Below are 20411 nucleotides of genomic sequence, written 5' to 3' on the forward strand. Positions count from 1 at the left end.
GAGAGGATCAGGCTTGGGCCTATGGTCGGCCCACATGTAAGGAAGAAACACCAGAAATTCTATCCATGCCAGTAAGATTTAATCAACTGTTTTCCAAGAGGATGTATCAATACCTACTGATGACGGAACAAGGACTAACAATCTATAGTGTGCCATGCCCGGTACCTATAATATGTCAATGTCAAAGCTAGATGATCAAGGACAATATCAGGGAGCTGCAGAATTCTTCTCCTCATTTGAAATGAAAAACATAAAGGAAAAACAAATCAACATGCTCCAAGGAGAAAGTACAAGTGTACAACACCCGCTGTCCTATTAATACAAGGTAAAGAAACAACATCATCTGCGCAAGAATTCAGATCCGAGATTCACATTACAATTTCACATCCTTGAGAAGCCTTGCAGCCATAGCCCCGCATCTTCTGATTTCCCAGTCATCAAGACTAGCTTCTTGTGAGCCACAACAAGGTTCACTCTTCACTCCAGGATCTTCATCTTCCCCTGGATTCAAAACATCCTCTTCCTCCTCGTTGCCATTATCGCTAGCGCCAGCCTCAGTCAACAATGGGGCTTTGGGGTCCATCATGTAGAGATATATGCTAGGATGTTGATATTTTGCATCCATCTGTCTCAGAATACACACGATAAGCATCTCTACAACTGGTGCAATCATGAATAGAAGATATAAGGTTAGCTCATTGGCTAGGTTCAGTGATCCATACCTTTGACTTAGAGACGGTTTTCACAACAAAATTGCTTTTCCACATTTCCATCATCTTTTCATGGACGGTGGTCGAACGGATCTCGTATCCTAACTGGATAGCAAGCAAAACTTCAGTACTTCTCAAGCCACTGTTTTACAAAAAGAACTTCTGAAAAGGAGGGCAGGAGCTACCAATATTTTTGTTTTAGGACCAGATAATGCAGTAATTGTCTCCATTAGAGGTTGCAGCAGATGCTCTGAATAAACCTTGAATATGCAGAAATGAAGGATCAAGTAAGTCACTTCGTCATCACTCGATCATCAATCCTGCTAGAATCAACCACAAGCTATTCTACTAAACATCTGCTCCCTGGATTTACATTTCAAATTGTTTGGCATACATCTAACTTATGAAATCTTGAAAACGATATGGTTTGCTGCTTTGTCTGCTGTGTAATAAAGATGACAAGATTATAATTGAATCTGAAGAGTGTAAAAAATGGCAATAATAAAATTAAATTTGAAATAAAACGAAATGTTTGAGAGCAAGGTTTGCACTTGTAATTATGTATTTGCAGTGAAAGTAAACTCTCACTGAACCATGTATCCAAGAATCACAGAAAAAGGAGGTGGCGCGTCGCATGAAAGTTTGCATTACTAGAAAGTCGGATCTGCTGTTTGAGAGGCAAAGTTCAGAAGATTCAAAGACATTGCATAAACTTACAACGTCAGTTCCAATGATGTAGTCAAATGGAGGTTCCACAGCCTTAATATGTTCTTTGTTCCCCCAGTCCAATTCTGCAACTGTAATTGAGCCAATGGAACCTGTTTGCCATTCTATCTTTGTCAGAATTGAAGAAAAATTTACCAAACATGACCTCTAGACATTTACTCTGACTATATCCAAAACTCTAATTATGAGTAGCACAGTAATGGTTCTCTTAACAAAACCTGAGTCAGAGTTCGATTGTGAAATCCAAGATCTGTTACGTTCAACATTTCTCATAAGCAGTGGGAGCACCTCGACTTGGTCAGTTGTTGTAACATCACAACCCAACAAGGCCATTCCTAAAGGAGAAGCAAACAATTTTAAAAGAGAGAACCACTAGGACTAGCATCTAGATAATACATCTGATGGGCAGTTGAATTCAGCTTACCAAAGCCAGCTAGACCACAGCCAGCTCCTAATTCAATCACCCTTTTTCCTTTCATCTTGGATGGACAAAACCGACCTTTTCTGCTATTCTTTTCCTGTATAGAGTGGTAGACGGCCCATAAATGGCAAACATTATGACGGTCAAAAAATTTAGCTGATATTTTTTTGAGAAGCAAATCCTAGTATTAACATCTGGTGCAGAAAATAATCTTTGAAAAGGGGTGCAGAAAGCCCAAAGAATGTGTGCAGTGGATGTACTTTGTCAAAAAAAGAAAAGAAAAGAAAAGAAAACTGTTTTTGTTCACTTGATTATGTTTTCCTACACCAACTTATGAAAGGAGGGCCTAGAACTCAAAGAAATTACCAAGAACTTGACAAACACCATCGATGCATCCCAGACTGTGGTTCCAAGGTGCTTGGAGTTTGGATCCTGTCAATAATATAATAAGAGTCCAGATGCAAAAGAAAAATTCAGATTGCATACCATTCAGTATCAGCAGTTCACCACTACAGCTTTGAACAGAAGATGAACATGAACCCCCTTCTGGTGCCATGCCCAACGTTTTTTTTCAAGTATCTTTAATCACATCATAAAGCCGGATCCATCTGGTGCTTCTCCAGTTCTCCTCACCTGTGAAATATGTAGCCGGTGGCCCATCACTTCCAGCGAAATAGCCGATGTGCTCGGTGAATTCAACCTGTAATCAGCAGCAACAGTACATTGAAACTAAAATAAACAAGAAAAAGTTGCAAATCACAAATTCACCATGCCGTTCGCTCTTTGGCGGTAACTCTTTCAGCTTAAACTATGCCGGAAGAATAGGAGGTGGAGAGGTGATCCTGGAGGAAACCGCGTCCCCGCCCTCACCTGTCGTGGTCCATGGCCTCTGAAGAACTGCGTCACCGGAGCTCCGGCGGGCGGCGGCGGCGAGGGTTCTGGGAGGAGCGCGACGACGAGTCGTGGTGGTGTTGTGGTGTCGGCGGCGGAGCCCATCTACTGCTCGATGGGCCGGGCCTTGTCCCATCTTCTCGATCAAAAAAAAAAAAAGCGAACAGATACGTACTCCTCCATTACGCCTTCTCCTCACGTTCACGACTCCGATTCAAACGCCGGAAAGGCAACTTCGATGCCGTCCTCTCCAACTCCAACCCGCCACCGCGCGTCTGCCCACCGTCATCGCAAGGCCTCCCGTCACCTGCCATGCGCCGCCGCACCATCGCCGCCGCGCCCGGTGGCTTCCTCCACCTTTCCCTCCTCGCCTCCCTCCGCCGCCGCCCTTCTCTCCAGGCGCACGGGCAGCTCCTCCTCCTCGGCCTCCCGCTCCCGCCCGCCGCCGCCTCCCGCCTCCTCCGCCCGCACCTCCGCGCCGGCCACCCGCTCGCCTCCCTCCGCCTATTCCTCCGCATGCTCCGCGACCATCAGCGTTCCGCAACCGGCGCCACCGCCTCCCAGGAGCAGGAGACCGTCCCCAACTCCCACTCCCTCTCGGCAGCACTCGCGGCCTGCTCCCGCCACGAGTCCCCTTCCCCCGGCTTCTGCATCCACGCCTTCCTCCTCAAATCGGGATTCGCCTCCGACATCTTCGCCACGAACTCGCTCCTCCATTTCTACGCCTCGTTCGGTCTCCACTCCCTAGCGTGCAAGCTGTTTGACGAAATGCCGGCGAAGGACACCGTGTCGTTCAACACTCTAATCGATTCGTACGTGCAGTCTGGAAGTATTGATGGCGCTTTTGGGGTGTTCAGGAATATGGTGCAGGGAGGGTTCCGGCTGGATGGATGGACCATCACAGCGTTGCTGGGCGCATGTGCTGAGTTACGCGATTTGATGGTGGCAAAAGCTGTGCATGGGGTTGCCAGGAGAGCACTGAGGCTGAAATTGTTCAACTCTGAACAGGTAGTGATTGGGTTAGTGAACATGTATGTGAAGTGTGGGGCAGTGCAGCTTGCCAGGAAGGTGTTTGATTTGTCGGAGGAGAAAGCAAAGGGTGTGAGGATTTGGAGTGTAATGTTGTCAGGGTATGCGAGGGCTGGGGAGATCGACGTGGCTCAAAGGTTATTTGATGAGATGCCCAATAAGGATTTGGTTGCATGGACAGTTTTGATTGGTGGATATGTGCAGGCAGGTAGATACAATGAGGCACTTCGGTTGTTTGAGGAGATGGAAGCGACAGGACTTGAGGCTGATGAGGTGACAGTTGTCACAGTGCTTTCAGCTTGTGTCCAGCATGGTGCAATTGGTTTGGCAAAAAGGCTTCATCATCATATGAACCAGAATGGATTGATTAGCAGAAATGCAAGAGTAGCCACCAGTTTCGTGCACATATATGCAAAGCATGGGTGCATACAGACAGCTATGGATGTGTTTCGTGGAGTTGTTGATGAATTCAAGACTGTCGAGTTGTTTAATGCTATGATACATGGACTTGCTCACCATGGTTATGGGGAGAAAGTTATTTCACTTTTTGATGAAATAGAACCACTGGGGCTCCATCCTGATGCGACCACATTTGTGGGTGTCTTGTGTGCATGCAGTCGCAGTTGCTTGGTCATGCAAGGGCGTGAGATGTTCAATTCAATGTTGGACAAGTACGGTGTCAAACCAGATGCCAAGCATTATGCTTGCATGGTTGATCTCCTTGGAAGAGCTGGACTGCTTGACGATGCTTACAGCTTTATCCAAAATATGCCTTGTGAAGCAAATCATGTAATATGGTCATCTCTTCTGACAGCTTGCAAGATCCATGGAAATAACAAGATTAGAAAGCTTGCAGAGAAGCAAATTCTCAAGTTAGATACTACCTACAAGCCTGAAAAGCTATCTTTATCTGGTTTATTTTCTGATGAGAAGAGGAAGGCAGCTGCAAGGGTGAGAAAGGTTATAAGGCGCAAATCTGAGCACAGGCAAACCCGCTAAAGGTGGCGTGGAATGGTAATGTTCATCTGATTGCAGTTATTGATACTTCCCAGATCCAATCTCAGGCAAAGGTGATTCATTATTGTAATCCTTGCCATTACCAATCCCTTTGTATGTGTGGTTATAGGTTAGGTTTGAAGACCCAGGACCCTAAGGTCGGTGTTCCCCAGTAAGAAGGCATAACTGTTCTCAGGCAGTAACTTGAGTAGGTATGAGATCAGAGGACACATTGAAAAAATTGTTCTTCATGTTGACCTTGCCAAAGTTAGTTAATCAAAACTTGTAGCATGCTGTTGAGTGATACTGACAGAAAACCTAACTCCTTTCAGAAACTCAGAGTAATATCTGAACAGTATGGAGTCAACGTTCTGTTGAACAACATGCAGAAAAATAAAAGCAGAAACAAACTTAAAGTTGGTAGTTGCATTGGCAAACTCCTTCCTTTTCTTTATTGATTGCATTTATAAATAATACATAAGAAACAAACCCATGTGATCAAAGTAGCTACAAAAACTCAAACCTAATTGGGTGCAATAGTTGTCATACTTCTTTGTTCCTATATGCATAAAGCTTTTTTGGGTACTGTTGGCCATCTAAGTAAGATTACACATGATTTGGTCTGATTTTTAATTGAAAGCTTTCCATCCATCCGTACAGGCTTTCAAAGAAGGTGATAGCCAACCACAGGGAAAGCTTGCTCTCAGTATTACTTATGATCACAACCTTCCTGGAGACGTGAACTATCACGGCCAACTCAAGATAGGGCATAAGTGATCATGGGAAAGGTATGCTCTCTTCAAGCATCTGATTTTTTTTGTGCAGTGCAATTATTTCTTCATATATTTGCTGACTTGTTCTTCTTATTCCGTAGCAGGAACAGTGCAAGGTTGATGGTTCCAAGACTTATGTTTTGAAGTTTGACATGCACTGCCAATGCCATGGTTGTATCAAGAGGATCAATGATGGGGTAAAGGAAATTAACCTTTCAGAAGGTACACAAATTCTTCTTTCATTTTTTTTAGCGTGACATATTTGGCTGCCAAAAAATGTTTTCCCTTTTGATTCCTTACTTAATATGTAGTTCAGGCTGAACATAAAATCTGATGTAGTTTCATCAAAATGAAAACAACAACAACAACAACAACATGGTGCATGTCTTTTTTTAGGACTGAATGTTAAGTTACATGAATTTATCCCTTCATTTAACCCTGTGCTGTAGGGGTGGAGAGGGCTGATCTTTTAATAGAGACAGGAGAGGTGAAAGTGTCTGGGAGAATGGACCCGGAGAAGCTACGTTCTCTGTTGCATGCGGTGACAAAGAAGTGTGTGGAAATAGTTACTCAAAGCACCCTGTCTGAAGGACACACTGCACCATTTCAGCAAAGCAAGAACGTATGTGGTCAGGTATGAAGGTTTTCTGTTGGCAAAAATGGCATATATATCATACGATGCAACTAATTAGTAGTGACAGTAGATACTATAGATATATCTGATGTGAATAAAGTGCTTGTACTGTTGCATTGCACTTGTTCCTTCATTTTATCTTTTATTTGATTGTTGTTCACAAGAAAATTGAATAGGTCATTCATGCTTCTAAAAACACTGGATTAGTTAGATACAAGCTGCCAATGGCTCTGGTTTGTTGAATGAATGTTGTGGTAAAACGACATATCCAGGTTACTTTGATAATTTTGTCTCATTGCCTGCAAGAGAAGTGGTAGGTTAGTAGATCGACCACCTGCTACTTGTTGTATCCATCTCAGAAGCATTAGGTGAATGAATTTGCCAACTGAAGTGATGAATGAATCTTTCAGGCGGCTCCTGAATGGTTGGCCTTCCCCGTAACCCCGAGAGCCCCGCCGTTGCCGGAGGGTGCATTGAGCGAGACGGTGGCTTCAGAACGGTGCTGGTACCGCTGGTCGGCGCCCTCGAGCTCGTACGGCGTGTGGGCTGCATCGGACATGACAGCGATGCTGGCCATGTACGAGCTCTGAGCTGCATATCCGCACCCGCAGATGCCCCAGTTGCTTGCTTGCTCCTAGACTATCAGCCGTAGATGATGGGTTTGTAATTTTGAAAGATGTGGGAATGCGGGATGGCTCTGTTTGCTTCATCGCAGCATTTGTAACTGCACTAGAATCTAAATTTTCTTTCTTTTAAGGATGAGTGAGGCTTAGTAGTAGTCTAATCGCTGAGCAACAAGCCTCCCTTTTGCCTTGGATTGAGATGTGATGTCACTGGGCGACGCTACGAATCAAGTGGTGTGAAATGACATGGAAGCCCGCCGGGTCTGGCGCGTCGACCACGCAAAGGCAATTTGTAGTCTTCCCTGGACAGTAGACTGGCGATGATCTGATGGCATTGCGGTGCTGGTGCTGGTGCTGGTCCAGTCCCGTCCTCTTGGCCTGTGGTTGGCTGGACACGCTGAAGCTGTTTTAAAACAGTGGTAGGTTGGAACTCGGAACGTGCAGCTGGAATGGGATGGATCTGCACCTCGCGCCCCCATTGGCCGCCCCAACAATACTATACTGTACCCAAGTCGCAAAAAAAAACAATACTGTACTGTAATGTACTAGTACTAGTAGTATGTTTGCGACGATGGACCACGCGGTGCCATGGCCAATGGCAGTTGTGGTTTGCTCTGGGTTACTTGTGCCTGCAAGGTCCGTGTAATTTCCCCACGCGGTGCCATGGCCAATGGCAGTATGAAATGTAGGCGGGCGGTTGGACTTCCGGACCAGACGGAACGCCATGTGATGTGCCCTCCTCCCTCGTTGCAAGGGCGCTGCCAGGCAGGCATCTGTGAATTCTCGGCCATGTTTGGATGAATGCATCAAAACTTTTTCACAAAAAGACAAATGCATGCATGAAGTACTAAACGAAGTTTATTTGCAAAACCTTTTTAGGAATGGGCGTAACTTTTCGAGACGAATCTAATGAGCCAAGTTTCATCATAATTGGCTACAGTGATGCTACAGTAATTGCACTCAATCATCTTCTAATCGTGCGGTCAAAGGCCTCATTAGCTAGAGCAACTGCTACAGTACCATAGTTGTGGAAGTAATTTTGTAATTAGACTTTATTTAATACCCCTAATTAGTGGTCAAAACATCATTTCTCTCTCATCAAAACTTTTACACACCTAAACCAAACATGGCCCTCGCTCTTCCTTTATTTCCCTTGCAACCGAGGGTGTGTTTAGATGTGTAAAAAGAGTGTAAAAAGTGGATGCGAAAAGTCACATCAGTCACTGTAGCGCACTGTAGCACGTTTCGTTTGTTTGTGGCAAATATTGTCCTAACATGACCTAACTAGGCTCAAAAGATTCGTCTCGCAACGTACATCAAAACTATGTAATTAGTTTTTTTATTTAACTACATTTAGTACTCCATGCATGAGTCATTTGTTATATTTAATGTTTTGATGTGATGGAGATGTGATGGAAAGTTTGGAGTTTGGGGGGAAGTTTTTGGGAACTAAACACAGCCGGAGAAGGGAAGGCGAACTTCCCTTGGATGATGGATGATGGATCATGCATGCTCAAGACGAACAAGAGAGAATTTTTTTTTTTTGTCTTGGGCCCTGATTAGATCTTTACCCGTAAATCTGTAAACGCAAAAAAACATCACATCGAATATTAGAACACATGCATGGAGTACTAAATAAAGTCTATTTACAAAATTTTTTGCATGGATGGTCTGTAAATCGCGAGACGAATCTAATAAGCCTACTTAATCTATGGTTTGCAACAGTGATGCTACAGTAACTATCTGATAATTATGGATTAATCATAGGTTAATTAGCATCATTAGATTCGTCTCGCGATTTACAACCAATCTATGTAAAAAAATTTATAAATAGACTTCATTTAGTACTTCAAATTAGCAAGATTCCAACACAAAATTTTTACATGTAAAAAACTAAACATGGCCTTGGTAAACACGGCCGTCCGCGACGGACTCGAGTGAGCCGTGAGCGTAGCCAGCAGAGGGTGTGTTTAGATCTCGAAAAGGTGGGAGAAAAAGTCACATCAGACACTGTAGCACTTTTCGTTTGTTTGTGGTAAATATTGTCCTACCATGACCTAACTAGGCTCAAAAGATTCGTCTCGCAACGTACATCAAAATAATGCAATTAGTTTTTTATTTACCTACATTTAGTACTCCATGCATGGGTCATTTGCTATATTTAATGTTTCGATATGATTTTGATGTGATGGAAAGTTTAGATTTTGTGGGGGTTTTTGGGATCTAAACACACCCAGAAGCAGAAGCGCTCTACCGAGCAGCGTACGGCGGTGCACAGACGGTATTGTATACGGCAGCGTTTAGTTCCCAAACACAAAAAATTTTGGGTGTCACGTCAATGTTTGACCAGATGTCGGAAGGTCTTTTCGAACACTAATTAAAAAACTAATTTCAGAACTCACTTGGAAATCGCGAGACGAATTTTTTGAGGCCTTTGACCGCATCATTAGCACATGTGGGTTACTGTAGCACTTATGGCTAATCATGTACTAATTATGCTCAAAAGATTCGTCTCGTCGTGTACATTCAAACTGTGTAATTAATTTTATTATTTAATTACATTTAGTGCTTCGTACATGTGTTCAAATGGGAGGCGAAAATTTTTGATAACTAAACGGGCCCGTAGTAGCGTGGGCTCTTCCTTGTAAGGCAAGATACCCTGATCGTTCAAGTCCATGGCCATCGCGTCCATCAAATCTTCCGAGTGAAAACGAGTCGGCGTCGCCGTCCTCATCCTTCTCTTCTGCTGCCCGTGTCCCTGGCCGGGCGTCGATACGGGAACGGGACGGGCCATCCCAATCCCGTGTGTGTTGGCGTTGACTGACCAAGACCAAAGAGGCAACGACTCCGACGCGGCTGCTCCGGCATGCGCCAACGAATCTTCCCGGAAGCCGGCCACGTGGCCCACTCGCGGCATCCATCGCCCCGCCCGCTCCTCCTGCTGCGCCGCTTCCGCTTCCTCTTCCGCTCGCTCTATAAAAATCACTCCATCCCCATCGCTATCCCTGTGTCACCTCACCACCGAAGCTTAAGCGCAGCAGCTCACACACACGAACGCAAGCTCGCCTCCTTAGCTCCATCTCCCCTCCTATCCGTCCCTTCTCGCTGTAACTAGTAGCCACCACCACTACCCACTTCGATCATGGGCAAGAAGAGTGGCCGCAACGGCGGGGACAAGGACGACGGCGGCAAGCCGGCGGCGACGGCCTTCGTGCTCAGGGTGCCCATGCACTGCCGCTGCAAAGGCTGCGACGACAAGATCCGCGCCGGCGTCAAGGACCTCACCCTCCACCACGGCATCGAGGCGCTGGACCAGTCGGCGCTGTGGACCAAGGGCGAGCTGCGGCTGCTGTCCGCGGCGGACCCCGAGAAGCTCCTCCGCCGCCTGCAAAAGGCCACCGGCAAGAAGGTCGACCTCATCGCCATCCCCAAGCAGCAGGCCGCCGCCGACAAGAAGCAGGCCGCTGCAGAGAAGGAGGCGGCCGCCATGGAGGAGCTGCTCCGCCGCAGCCTCCTGCAGCAGCAGCAGCAGGTGCTGCCCCTGCCCGGCGGCGCCGCCGCCTGGGGCGCGCTCCAGCAGCCAGGGGGCAACGGCTACGGCTACGGTGCCGCGGCGGCGTACCCGTGGGGCATGCAGGTGCCGCAGCCGGAGGCCTACCCGTCGTCCTACCACTACCCGGCGGCCGGCGCCTGGGGCGCGTACGCGTACCCCTCTGTGGCGGCACAGGGAGCCTACGGCGGCGGCGGATGGCTCGGCCATGGCGCCTACTGATGGAGGCAGAGCAACTGAGCCCGCGTACGCAGAGAGAGTGCTGATCGAGATGAACCGGCTATCGATCCTGCTAGCTGCAGCAGTACACTAGCTAGTACTTTGTGTGTTTGTAATGCGGTTTTACTAATAGCTTAGATTAGAAGACCTACCAGTTGTCATGGAGTTTGTCGGCGGTAGTTTGTGCTGGATCCGTAAGAGCAGTAGAGGTCTGCTACTGCTTGTGCTTGATGTGGGTGCGTGTTTTTGTTGGGTGATCAGTAGTGTACGCTGGGGTGTCATGTCATGCTGCTCGGTAATATTTTGCACTTTGAGTGGTGAAGTTAAAAGTATTAGGAGTTTGTTTGAGCATGCATGTCCACATTAGTATATTATTGCAGCAATATATGACAAGAAACTGTTCGATCAAATGTGTTATTGTTTAAAGAACAAAGTCGACCGGTAACCACTAACCAGCAGCAGGTTAAGTTCGATCAAATGTGTTATTGTTTCCCTCGGCTGCGTTGTGCGACCAGCCTCGATGTGCAGGCAGTTTAATTAGGAGTACTCGTATCTATCTGCTGGAGTAGAAGCAAGTAGAATTGATAGCAAGTGGAAACAGTCGAGCTCTGCTTTCATTTTCAGTGGAAACGAGGTCGATCACGACGGACGAAGAAAATGAGCATCAGAATTCAGAACCCGGCCCTGCTCCTGCTAGTTGGGTCTGGTCTGGTCTGGTCGTTCAAACCTGTGCTGTGGATGAGGGCGCAGTGCTGCAGAGGGCGGGCACGGGCAGGCAGCAACCTGCCAGGGCAAATGGACAATGCAGTACTAGCTTCGCTTTTGTTGTGGTCGTTTTTGCTTGAGCTCTCCTCCCACGCATGTGCCTTGCCCTTGCTGTCGCACAATCAAAATCGTACTAGTAGCTCAGAACGGGGCTCTCCTCCGGTTTCCAGTCTGGGATAGCCCCCTCCTCCCCGTCCATGTGCGATTGACCGGTCTTGGGGTTGGGCGGCCGAGGATTTTCCTCGTCTCTCCGGCACGACGATCCTCCTAAGGCTGCGTTTAGTTCCAAAAAAAAGTTTGCGTAGTATCCGTCACGTGAAATTTTCGAACATATGCATGGAATATTAAATATAGTTGAAAAAATAACTAATTACATAGTCTAACCGATTCCTACGAGATGAATCTAATGATGCTAATTAATCCATGATTAAACATTAATTATCAAATAACAACAAAATGTGTTACAGTAGCCAAATTCAAATTTTTTTCATCAACTAAACACCTCCTAAGCTGCAATTTGCATTTGGTTGCCCCGGCCACGGCCAGCCCGGGCCGGCGGGCCTCTGGCTCCTGGGAAGCCTTGGCTCGTCCACTCTGCGCTGCATGCATCTTCCTTGTTCGCATTCGGAGGAGTACACTAGTAGTACGTCCACTCTGCGTTGCATGCATCTTCCTTGTTCGCATTCGGAGGAGTACACTAGTAGTACGCGCTGCACAACAGGCACAGACACAGCTGACCCTCCTATCCTGCAGCAGCAGACAGCAGGAGAGGGCTCGAGGGCCGGAGGAGGCATGCACAACACAAGAGCAGTGCCCTGGCCACCAGCACCGCAGCTCTCCACTTTTTTTCTTCCTCTCCATCTCCCGTCCAGCCGTCCTCCCTCTCTTTGCATACTGCACACCCAAAGGCTGAAAGGCTGGTGCGATCTTCCTCACCTTGCATTGCACTGGGCTGCTGCTACTAGACAGATCGTTTTCCAGTTCCCCTTTAATTTGTTTTTCTTATCCTCTGATGTCAATCTTAAATTCTTAATGGATAGTTTTATTGCACAGTTATAAAAAATTACTAACCGAATTGGAAAAATATGGATGAAACTCCTCTCATATTATATGAAACTATCTCTTTTTTTTCTTCATAAATATCCTGTCACATCAGCAAAATTTAATATCCATAAAACTCTCATGAAACTCCACTAACACTAACCTCAAGTGACCATGTATGAAACGGATCTTCCTTCAAAAATATAAAAGTAACCTATTCACATCTACTCAAGGGCAAGATAGGCTTGCAAAATTCGCCCAAGAAAAAGTGCAGCAGCAGCCAGAATGCTCGCTGAGAACTGCAGGGTCAGCGCTATTGGCGCTTGACTTGCCTGATTCCTCCGCAAGTACATCCCTGTGGCGGCTTAATTGCTTGTAAGTATTTTTTGTTCGTAATAGTCCCCCTCTCCGGTGATTGTAGGCCGACGTTCGAGTTCTATTCTTAATAGTTCCCCTCTCCTACGGTTGGTGATTATAGGCTGACGTTCGAGTTATATTCTTCTTCCATCCTTCAATTGAAAGGCGTGAGTCCATGGTCGAGTATGCAAACTCTCTGATACTTGTGAGTACTGTGGATGTCCTAGGTCATGACGGAATGATATATGAAAAATCAGCAAATGAAGCTCACAAGTATGCAGCTTTTGTCAAATGGTTGTCAGATCTACATTATCACGGTTATTTGCGCTTGTCAATTGATTGTCAGATCTACATTATCACGGTTATTGTTTGAAATGCAAGCTGCAGCCATTAGATTTTGGCATTTCCCGCACATGTTGTTTGAGGGGTGAGCTACCATTACTTGCGAAAGTCAATGAAGAATGACATGATAGCATCTATACCTAAATGTTTGACCATTTGATGCCATTGAATATATATACAACACTTTTTCTTTTAGGGGTTTGCTTTAGAAGAAGATACAACCTATGTACATACATGGCTTAACTGGAAGACTAACATTTACAAAAATAAAATTTTATTGAAACACTTAAGAGCACACAACACTCTTTTCTTTAGTGGTAGCCTAGTACTCACCCTTCTCTCTTCCTTTTTTCTATCTATCACTACCACCTTTCATCTCTAATGCTCATATATGAATGCCATAGAAGGGAGGGGGTCTCTATTTATATGCCAAGGGGGACCGTAATATTAAGACAAGTGTCCCTTTTCTAAAGAATTTGTAAATATCCTAATATTCTCTAATTTTTCTTATTACTAATTATAGAGTGCTTTACAAAAAATATCCCCTTCTTGCATGGTAGAGAATATTCTAGAAGATTACCTTGCTCTTTTCAACAAGAGATATGTCGTGCCCCCATATGCTGACTCCGTAGTTTGTGAATCTTGGGTAATGATTGTTAAAATCTGATCCAAATTCATAACCAACTTGAGCAATACGTGTACACACAAGACGGGATGATTGGAGCACTGAACAACAGTCAGAAGTTATGGTCCAAGCTGTAAGTCATTTTTCTTCAGACAGGATTCTTACACAAAATTATGTTTAGCAAGCAAAGCATCATTGCACAGTATTGTCATGATTTCATTACCAAAAAGGATATAAACATACATCACTGCTTGAATGCGCGCCTGTACTTCTGAAGGCAATCGAACATGTGATGGTAGGTAAAATAATATGTAGAAATATCACCGTGTGCTAAAGGAATAGTTTAAAATGAATACATTCGTTGAGCAGCATTGTTATATGATTACACTAGGTTAGTTGGGAGTCGAGGGGCGGTTATAGATGAACTGAAGCAATGAAGCACCTCACCGCATACTTTGCAACTTTAAGCTTTTGTTTTTCACCAAGTGCAAATCGTCTCCGACCCCTACTGTAGGATATTATTTCACCAAGCCAAAATGCCTTTGTTCCGGGTAGAATGATAACTGATAATGCCATCATCGCTTTTGAATGTCTGCATGCCATCCAAAAATCCTCCTCAGCTCGAACAAACTTTTGTGCCTATAAATTGGATCTATCTAAAGCATATGATCGTGTGGATTGGGCTTTTCTGGAAAAAGCTCTGATGAAGCTTGGATTTCATAGCATCTGGGTACGGTGAATCATGTCTTGTGTCTCCTCTGTACGTTTTTCTATTCGCTTCAATGGGGTCCTCAGCGACTCCATTGCTTCAACACGTGGTCTACGCCAGGGTGATCCTCTTTCTCCGTACTTATTTTTGTTTGTGGCTGATGCTCTCTCGATGACTTTGCAGAAGGAAATAGACTCAAGTAATCTAGAGGAACTGAAGATAACCCGTGCTGCACCCGGCATCTCCCATCTTCTTTTGCGGATGATGCCCTGTTATTTTTCAAAGCGGATGTCAGTCAAGCCAGGCGTGTTAAAGAGGTAATTAGAAATTTTGAGATTGGTACGGGACAGTTGTTAAGCCCTACCAAGTGTTCTCCGCTAACACGTGAGAATGTGCCGATGGAGGAGAAAAAGGAGATCTGCAATATTCTTGGTGTAGAGAGAGTCCAGTTTGAAGCCAAATACTTGGGCTTACCTACACCGGATGGGCGCCAGAAAAAAGAAAGATTCCAGCCGCTAAAGGAAAGATTTGCGAAACGGATGAATGCTTGGACGGAGAAACAATTATCCTCTGCAGGGAAGGAGGTTCAGATCAAATCAGTAGCACAAGCGATCCCGACATATATTATGAGCGTCTTCCAGCTCTCAGCTGCGGTATGCGAGGAGCTGGAACGGGGCATCAGGAACTTCTGGTGGGGTGCAGCACAAGGCCGGCGTAAAACACATTGGATAGCTTGGGAGAAATTCACTCGGTCTAAACATAGGGGTGGTCTAGGCTTTAGAGATCTGAAAATCTTTAACCAAGCTTTGCTAGCAAGACAAGCTTGGAGGCTACTGGCTTTCCCAGAGAGTTTATGTGCTCGGCTCCTAAAGGCAAAATATTTACCCGAATGGTGATTTACTAGATACTGCGTTCCCTTCTGTCGTTTCTCCTACCTGGAGGGCAATAATGTTCGGGTTGGATTTATTGAAAAAAGGTACCATCTGGCGTGTGGGCAATGGTCGGAAAATCAAGATCTGGAGACATACATGGATAGCTAAACCCCTAACTCTTAAACCGGCAAGGAGTATACATCCATGCAGATTAAAATGGGTGCACCAGTTGATTGATGAGGAATCGCACAGCTGGAAAGAAGATGTCCTACAGCGTTTTTTCTACCAGTTTGATGTGGAGGAAATTTTGAAAATCCCAACCCATAAGCGAGGCTCCGAGGACTTGATCGCATGGCACTATGAGAAATCAGGAGTGTTCTCAGTCCGGAGCGCGTATCGCCTTGGGCCCCGTTTAGTTGCGCTCCGTAAAATTTTTGAAAAAGCATCTTTCAACATTTGAAGTACTAAACATAAACTAATCACAAAATAAATTATAGAACTCGTCTGTAAATCGCGAGACGAATCTAATGAGTCTAATTAATCCGTCATTAGAGATTGTTTACTGTAGCATTACTGTAGCAATTTAGCTTCTGATTACGGCCTAATTAGGTTCATTAGATTCGTCTCGCGATTTACAGGCAGCAGTCGTAATACGTTTTTTATTTCGTCTAGATTTAAGTCTCCATGCAGGTGCCGGAAAAAAAATTTGGAATTTTGATTTTTGTAACTAAACACGGCCTTGGTGTGAGCGTGACAGAGGTGGATGGGGGTTCGATCTCGAGCAGCTCCAACCCTGACGGCGCCAGGCCAATGTGGAAGGATTTTTGCCTGGAAGTTGATACAAGAGGGTTTGGCCACTAAATGCAACAAGAAGAAAAGAAGAATTATTCATGATGCTATCTGTGATTTATGCGGGCAGGCAGAAGAGACTGAGCACCATGCAGTTGTCAGATGCACTCAGGCAGCAACACGGAGAGAGGCGATGATCAGGGAAAGTTGGAATTTACCACCGGAGAGCATGCTGGCCTTCAATGGCCCAGAGTGGCTATTGCTCCTCATAGATAGGTTGGATACACAGGCAGCTGCACAACTGGTACTTATCTTCTGGAGAGCCTGGTTTATACGAAATGAACTGACACATGAAGGAAGGTGGTCGCCCATACAGAAGTCAATCACTTTGACTTCTCTACATCTTAACGTTGAGGCTGATGAAAAGGGCAAGGCGCCGATAGAAAGAAGTACAGAACCAACACGAGTACCTCCTGGCAGCCCCCGTGCAGCGACTGGATCAAAGTTGACACTGATGGTGCCTTCTCAGAGGAAACAGGAGAAGCCGGCATCGGAGTAATCATCAGGAATCACAGGGGCCAGGTGATTCTATCTGGTTGGAAATTTATTGATGGCGCGGGATCGGCAGAACAGGTGGAGGCGCTAGCTTGCCGCGAGGGCCTGGCACTGGCTGCGGACTGGGCACCGCTCCCGGCCATCGTTGAGTCCGATTGCTCGGTGGTGATCAAATACCTGAATTGTCCAACGTTCGTCGTCCACTTTCATCATTGAGGATGCGATGGAGGAAGCTGGTAAACTACCCCGTGTTGAATTTCGCCATGCAAGTAGAATGCAAAATCAAGTGGCCCATGAGTTAGCGCAGATGGCCAAGCGCCTTAGGCATAGCGCTGTTCGGAGAGAGCGTGTTCCCGTGTGTGTTGAGCATGTTGTTGCTCAGGATGTAAACCCCTCTATTCATGATTAATAAAGCTCTCTCTTTCGCAAAAAAAAACAAAAAAACAAAAGGTAATCCTTCCCTCATGGAAGTAGAGGATGGACCCGACAAATCCTGGTTTCGTTATGGGCTCAAACTGCGATTTTCAGCTCGCCGCAAATCATCAGGTTGGGCTCCAACAAATCCTAACATGCATGACCTGACACGTCCACCTTCTCAACTCAGCCATCAGGACGGACGGCTAAGATCTCCTGCTTCCCTGTACATGTGTGCGCAGGTCGCTAATATAAGCCCACGCAAGCTTAACCCCTACCCGTGGGCCCGAAAGAAAGAAAAACCCACCCCGGCCCAGCGGGCCCATGTGCTCTGCTCGCTCGCGCTCCTAAAGCTAAAACCCTCTCCCTGGTAGTCCGCCCACTCAGACGGATCACCAAACCAAACCAAGTAGATCACTCGAGCACACGCAGCAGGCAGCCACAACCCACCCCACCGGAAGCGATCGAGGCGATCCCTTGAGCCAGCGAGCCCTCGTCCAGGACCCAGCCGCCGCCATGGCCAAGGTAGCTCAGCCGCCGATCCATCTATCCGCGATCGGCGTTCCTGCTAATAATTTATAGTCTCGTGAATTATTTGTTATTAACCCCCGGCCCTGTGTATTGTATCGGTGTCGATTGCAGAAGAAGAAGCGCAGTGGCGGCGGCGAAGGCGGCGGAGGTGGCGGCGGCGGCCAGCAGCAGAAGCCGCCGGCGGAGGCCTCGGCGGCCACTGCGGAGGAGGGCGAGGAGCAGGCTGTCGTCACGGCCAACAACGACGCGTCCGACGAGGCGGCGGCGGAGGACAACAAGAAAAAGGACAACGACAAGGACAAGGGGAAGCAGGACCACGACAACAAGGACAACAAGGATAAGGGGAAGAAGCCGCCGCCGCCGCTCCCCGTGGTGACGGCCGTGCTCAAGGTCGACATGCACTGCGACGGCTGCGCCAAGCGCATCCGCAGCTCCGTCCACCGCTACCCAGGCAACACCCAAAGCCACGCCCTTTCCTCTCCCTCCCTCCCTCCCTCCCTCTGAACCAGGTGATATGCTGCTCATCATCTATCGGTGCCGCCTGCCAGGTGTGGAGGGCGTGGCGATGGAGGTGGACAAGGGCACCATGACGGTGGTCGGCCGCTTCGACACCAAGAAGCTGCGGGACCGCGTCGCCAACAAGACCAGGAAGAAGGTCGACCTCGTCGGCAACAACAATGCCGGCAACAAGGGCGGGGGAGGAGGAGGCGGCAATAACAACAAGGGAGGAGGAGGCGGCGGCGGCAACCACCAGAAGGGCGCCGCCAGCGAAGAGGACGGCAAGCCGGAGAAAGATCACGACGGCGACAAGGAAGACAAGTGGAAGGGCAAGGGTGATCACAAGGAGGAGGACAAGGGGAAGGACAACAAGGGCGGCGGCGGCGGCGGCAATGGTGAAGGAGGGAAGGGAAAGGGCGGCGGCAAGGACAACAAGAAGCCCGCGGTGGTGCGTACTAATACGACTTGTCTGTTTTCCTTCTCTGAATTCTGTGATTGGGATGAACCGAAGCACACGGTTTTCTCATGAAATTGAACGTGGCGGACTAGCTAGTACAATTTGCATGATTAGCCATGTTGGTAGCATGCTACCGATCAAATCAGTGAATTTTCTGTTGTGATCAGGTTCCTTCTTTGACGTACGCGCACTAGTACTGTGCTGCAGCTAGCACTTGTGTTTGACAGAGACACAAAATGAAATGGGTGTTGTGTTGTGCCTCCTCATGAATCGTATATGATCATATCGATTCTCCAAAAAAAGAATCATGATCATATCATGTTCTGGGGAATGATTTTGTGTGTTTTACTTCTGGCCTGCAGGGTTCTTCGATTATTTTACTCCTCCAACTGCTGCCATGCATGAGAATGCAGATGCCATACTAGCAAACTTGTTCAGTGTTAGCAGTACAAGCAGCATTTCTTTTCTCTATTTTTTTCCAGACTGAAGTGTTGTGCTGGTCGAGTTGGGGTTTGATTTGAGTGCATGATGACGATGCAGCCGGTGGTCGGGACGGTGGTTCTCAAGATCGGCTCCACGGGGCTTCACTGCGAAGGCTGCATGAACCGCATCCGCAGCAAGCTCTTCAAGATCAAAGGTACATTAGTTTATCTATCCAAGTCTGATGCATCTTGAAATCAGGGTGGATCACTGCTGCATTGAGACAATCGCGAACCGGCCGTATGCGATGTGCATTAACCGTTTGCACTCGACGATGGTGTGTAGGCGTGGAGCAGGTGAAGATGGACGTGGCCAAGAACCAGGTGACGGTGACGGGGACCATGGACGCCAAGGCCCTGCCGGAGAAGCTCCACAAGAAGCTGCGGCGCCCCGTGGACGTGGTGCCGGCCAAGGAGGTCAAGGACAAGGACGGAAAGCAGCAGGACGGCGGCGGCAAGGACAAGGACGCGGCGACCAAGAAGCTGACGGCGGAGCTGGAGGCGTGGAAGGCCGCCTTCTACGACCAGCAGTCCCTGACCAACGCCGAGTTCATGCTCAGCGACGAGAACCCAAATGCCTGCGCGGTCATGTGATTGCTCTGTTCGATTGATCCGATGGATTCTGTAGGTAGCTAGGATTCGGAGAACTGAGCCGGACTGACGGTCACAGTCACGGGCTGGTGAAATAATCACAGTAGTGATGCTGAGAAACTAGTGATAGATAGTTACATAGACAGACAGATGCAGAATTGCAGAGTGCAAGTTGCAAACTTGTAGACTATTTCAGCTGAAGTTGGAGCTGATCACTGCTCTTTTGGGGACTGATGCTGATGCATATAGTGTAGTGAGTGGTCTTGGAAGATACTGTAGTATCTTCTGCTTATCCTTTTGTGGGGGATCTGGTAGTGATTTGTTATGGACGAGGGGAAGAAAACTTTGTAGCCTGAAAAAAAATCTGGGTTTTGATATGATGATCTCGAAACATTTTAGTTTGCGTATCTGTATTGTGCACACCAATGCTGCATTGAAAGTGTAAGATGAGGTGGTGTTGCTTCTGCAAAGGAGGTTGCAGCTGTGGGTTGTGACAAAGGTGAGGTGCAGCAGCTGCTAGTCTGCAGCAAGCTCCAGTTGTGTTCTTTTGGTCAGGGCACTGTTTGGTGCACATGAGTTTGCACAGTGTGGTGTTGCAATTGGGCCAGAGAAAGAAGAGTAGAAAAGCAGCAGCTCTTTTGGTCAGGGCACTGTTTGGTTTGGTCTGTCCTTCACAACACATCAAAGGGAGAAGCAGCCAAGCTGAAAAAGAGAGAGGCCAGAGGCCAGAGCTGCTGCCGCTGCTGGAAAATTAGAATCCTGCAGGCGTACCAGCAGCAGCCCAGACGAGATAGAGAGAGACGAAGGCTGCCGC

The 20411-nt window shown here is 47.1% G+C and overlaps 5 protein-coding genes across 10 annotated transcripts; 4 read left to right on the top strand and 1 right to left on the bottom strand.

Moving 5' to 3' along the window:
* Positions 1–143: 143 nt before the first annotated feature.
* Positions 144–2880, bottom strand: LOC120657624 (protein N-lysine methyltransferase METTL21A). Of its 3 annotated transcripts, none has more exons than XM_039936003.1 (9): positions 2728–2880; positions 2491–2557; positions 2224–2289; positions 1861–1954; positions 1655–1771; positions 1428–1507; positions 896–970; positions 723–815; positions 193–625 (listed from the first exon to the last, which is right to left on the bottom strand). In XM_039936003.1, exons 1-9 carry the CDS (start codon positions 2739–2741, stop codon positions 374–376), a joined length of 858 nt encoding a protein of 285 aa, XP_039791937.1. In that variant the 5' UTR covers positions 2742–2880; the 3' UTR covers positions 193–373. The 3 variants fall into 3 exon arrangements, with proteins under 3 accessions (XP_039791938.1, XP_039791937.1, XP_039791934.1); XM_039936000.1 differs by having other exon boundaries at positions 1428–1528; positions 2728–2879; XM_039936004.1 differs by lacking the exons at positions 2491–2557; positions 2728–2880 and adding an exon at positions 2365–2434 and having other exon boundaries at positions 144–625; positions 1428–1528.
* Positions 2881–2976: 96 nt separating this feature from the next.
* On the top strand, positions 2977–7030 carry LOC120657622 (pentatricopeptide repeat-containing protein At2g29760, chloroplastic-like). 4 transcript variants are annotated; one of them, XM_039935997.1, is made up of 6 exons: positions 2977–4791; positions 4904–4985; positions 5434–5561; positions 5648–5768; positions 5996–6180; positions 6591–7030. In XM_039935997.1, the coding sequence occupies exon 1, from the start codon at positions 3061–3063 to the stop codon at positions 4774–4776; it is 1716 nt and encodes a 571-aa protein (XP_039791931.1). In that variant the 5' UTR covers positions 2977–3060; the 3' UTR covers positions 4777–4791; positions 4904–4985; positions 5434–5561; positions 5648–5768; positions 5996–6180; positions 6591–7030. The 4 variants fall into 4 exon arrangements, with proteins under 4 accessions (XP_039791931.1, XP_039791930.1, XP_039791932.1 ...); XM_039935996.1 differs by having other exon boundaries at positions 2977–4985; XM_039935998.1 differs by having other exon boundaries at positions 2977–4985; positions 5651–5768.
* A 2741-nt stretch (positions 7031–9771) lies between these two features.
* LOC120657629 lies at positions 9772–10982 on the top strand. Its single transcript, XM_039936008.1, has 2 exons — positions 9772–9871; positions 9938–10982. The coding sequence occupies exon 2, from the start codon at positions 9946–9948 to the stop codon at positions 10573–10575; it is 630 nt and encodes a 209-aa protein (XP_039791942.1). The 5' UTR covers positions 9772–9871; positions 9938–9945; the 3' UTR covers positions 10576–10982.
* Positions 10983–16850: 5868 nt separating this feature from the next.
* Positions 16851–18077, top strand: LOC120653778 (heavy metal-associated isoprenylated plant protein 7-like). The gene is made up of 2 exons (XM_039931449.1): positions 16851–16863; positions 17721–18077. Exons 1-2 carry the CDS (start codon positions 16851–16853, stop codon positions 18074–18076), a joined length of 369 nt encoding a protein of 122 aa, XP_039787383.1. The 3' UTR covers position 18077.
* On the top strand, positions 18077–19955 carry LOC120657628 (heavy metal-associated isoprenylated plant protein 3-like). Its single transcript, XM_039936007.1, has 3 exons — positions 18077–18518; positions 19068–19164; positions 19293–19955. Exons 1-3 carry the CDS (start codon positions 18087–18089, stop codon positions 19598–19600), a joined length of 837 nt encoding a protein of 278 aa, XP_039791941.1. The 5' UTR covers positions 18077–18086; the 3' UTR covers positions 19601–19955.
* Positions 19956–20411: the final 456 nt, after the last annotated feature.

This window comes from Panicum virgatum, chromosome 1N (genome assembly GCF_016808335.1).
Source record: "Panicum virgatum strain AP13 chromosome 1N, P.virgatum_v5, whole genome shotgun sequence".
Taxonomy (NCBI): Eukaryota; Viridiplantae; Streptophyta; class Magnoliopsida; order Poales; family Poaceae; genus Panicum; species Panicum virgatum.

Coding starts and splice junctions, on each gene's coding strand:
- LOC120657624 (XM_039936000.1), bottom strand. Junction 2,290..2,490: donor ACCGGCTACATATTTCACAG/GTGAGGAGAACT, acceptor TATTATTGACAG/GATCCAAACTCCAAGCACCT. Junction 626..722: donor AAACCGTCTCTAAGTCAAAG/GTATGGATCACT, acceptor ATTCTGAGACAG/ATGGATGCAAAATATCAACA.
- LOC120657622 (XM_039935996.1), top strand. CDS start 3,061: ATGCGCCGCCGCACCATCGCCGCCGCGCCCGGTGGCTTCCTCCACCTT.
- LOC120657629 (XM_039936008.1), top strand. CDS start 9,946: ATGGGCAAGAAGAGTGGCCGCAACGGCGGGGACAAGGACGACGGCGGC.
- LOC120657628 (XM_039936007.1), top strand. CDS start 18,087: ATGCTGCTCATCATCTATCGGTGCCGCCTGCCAGGTGTGGAGGGCGTG. Junction 18,519..19,067: donor ACAACAAGAAGCCCGCGGTG/GTGCGTACTAAT, acceptor ATGACGATGCAG/CCGGTGGTCGGGACGGTGGT. Junction 19,165..19,292: donor CAAGCTCTTCAAGATCAAAG/GTACATTAGTTT, acceptor GATGGTGTGTAG/GCGTGGAGCAGGTGAAGATG.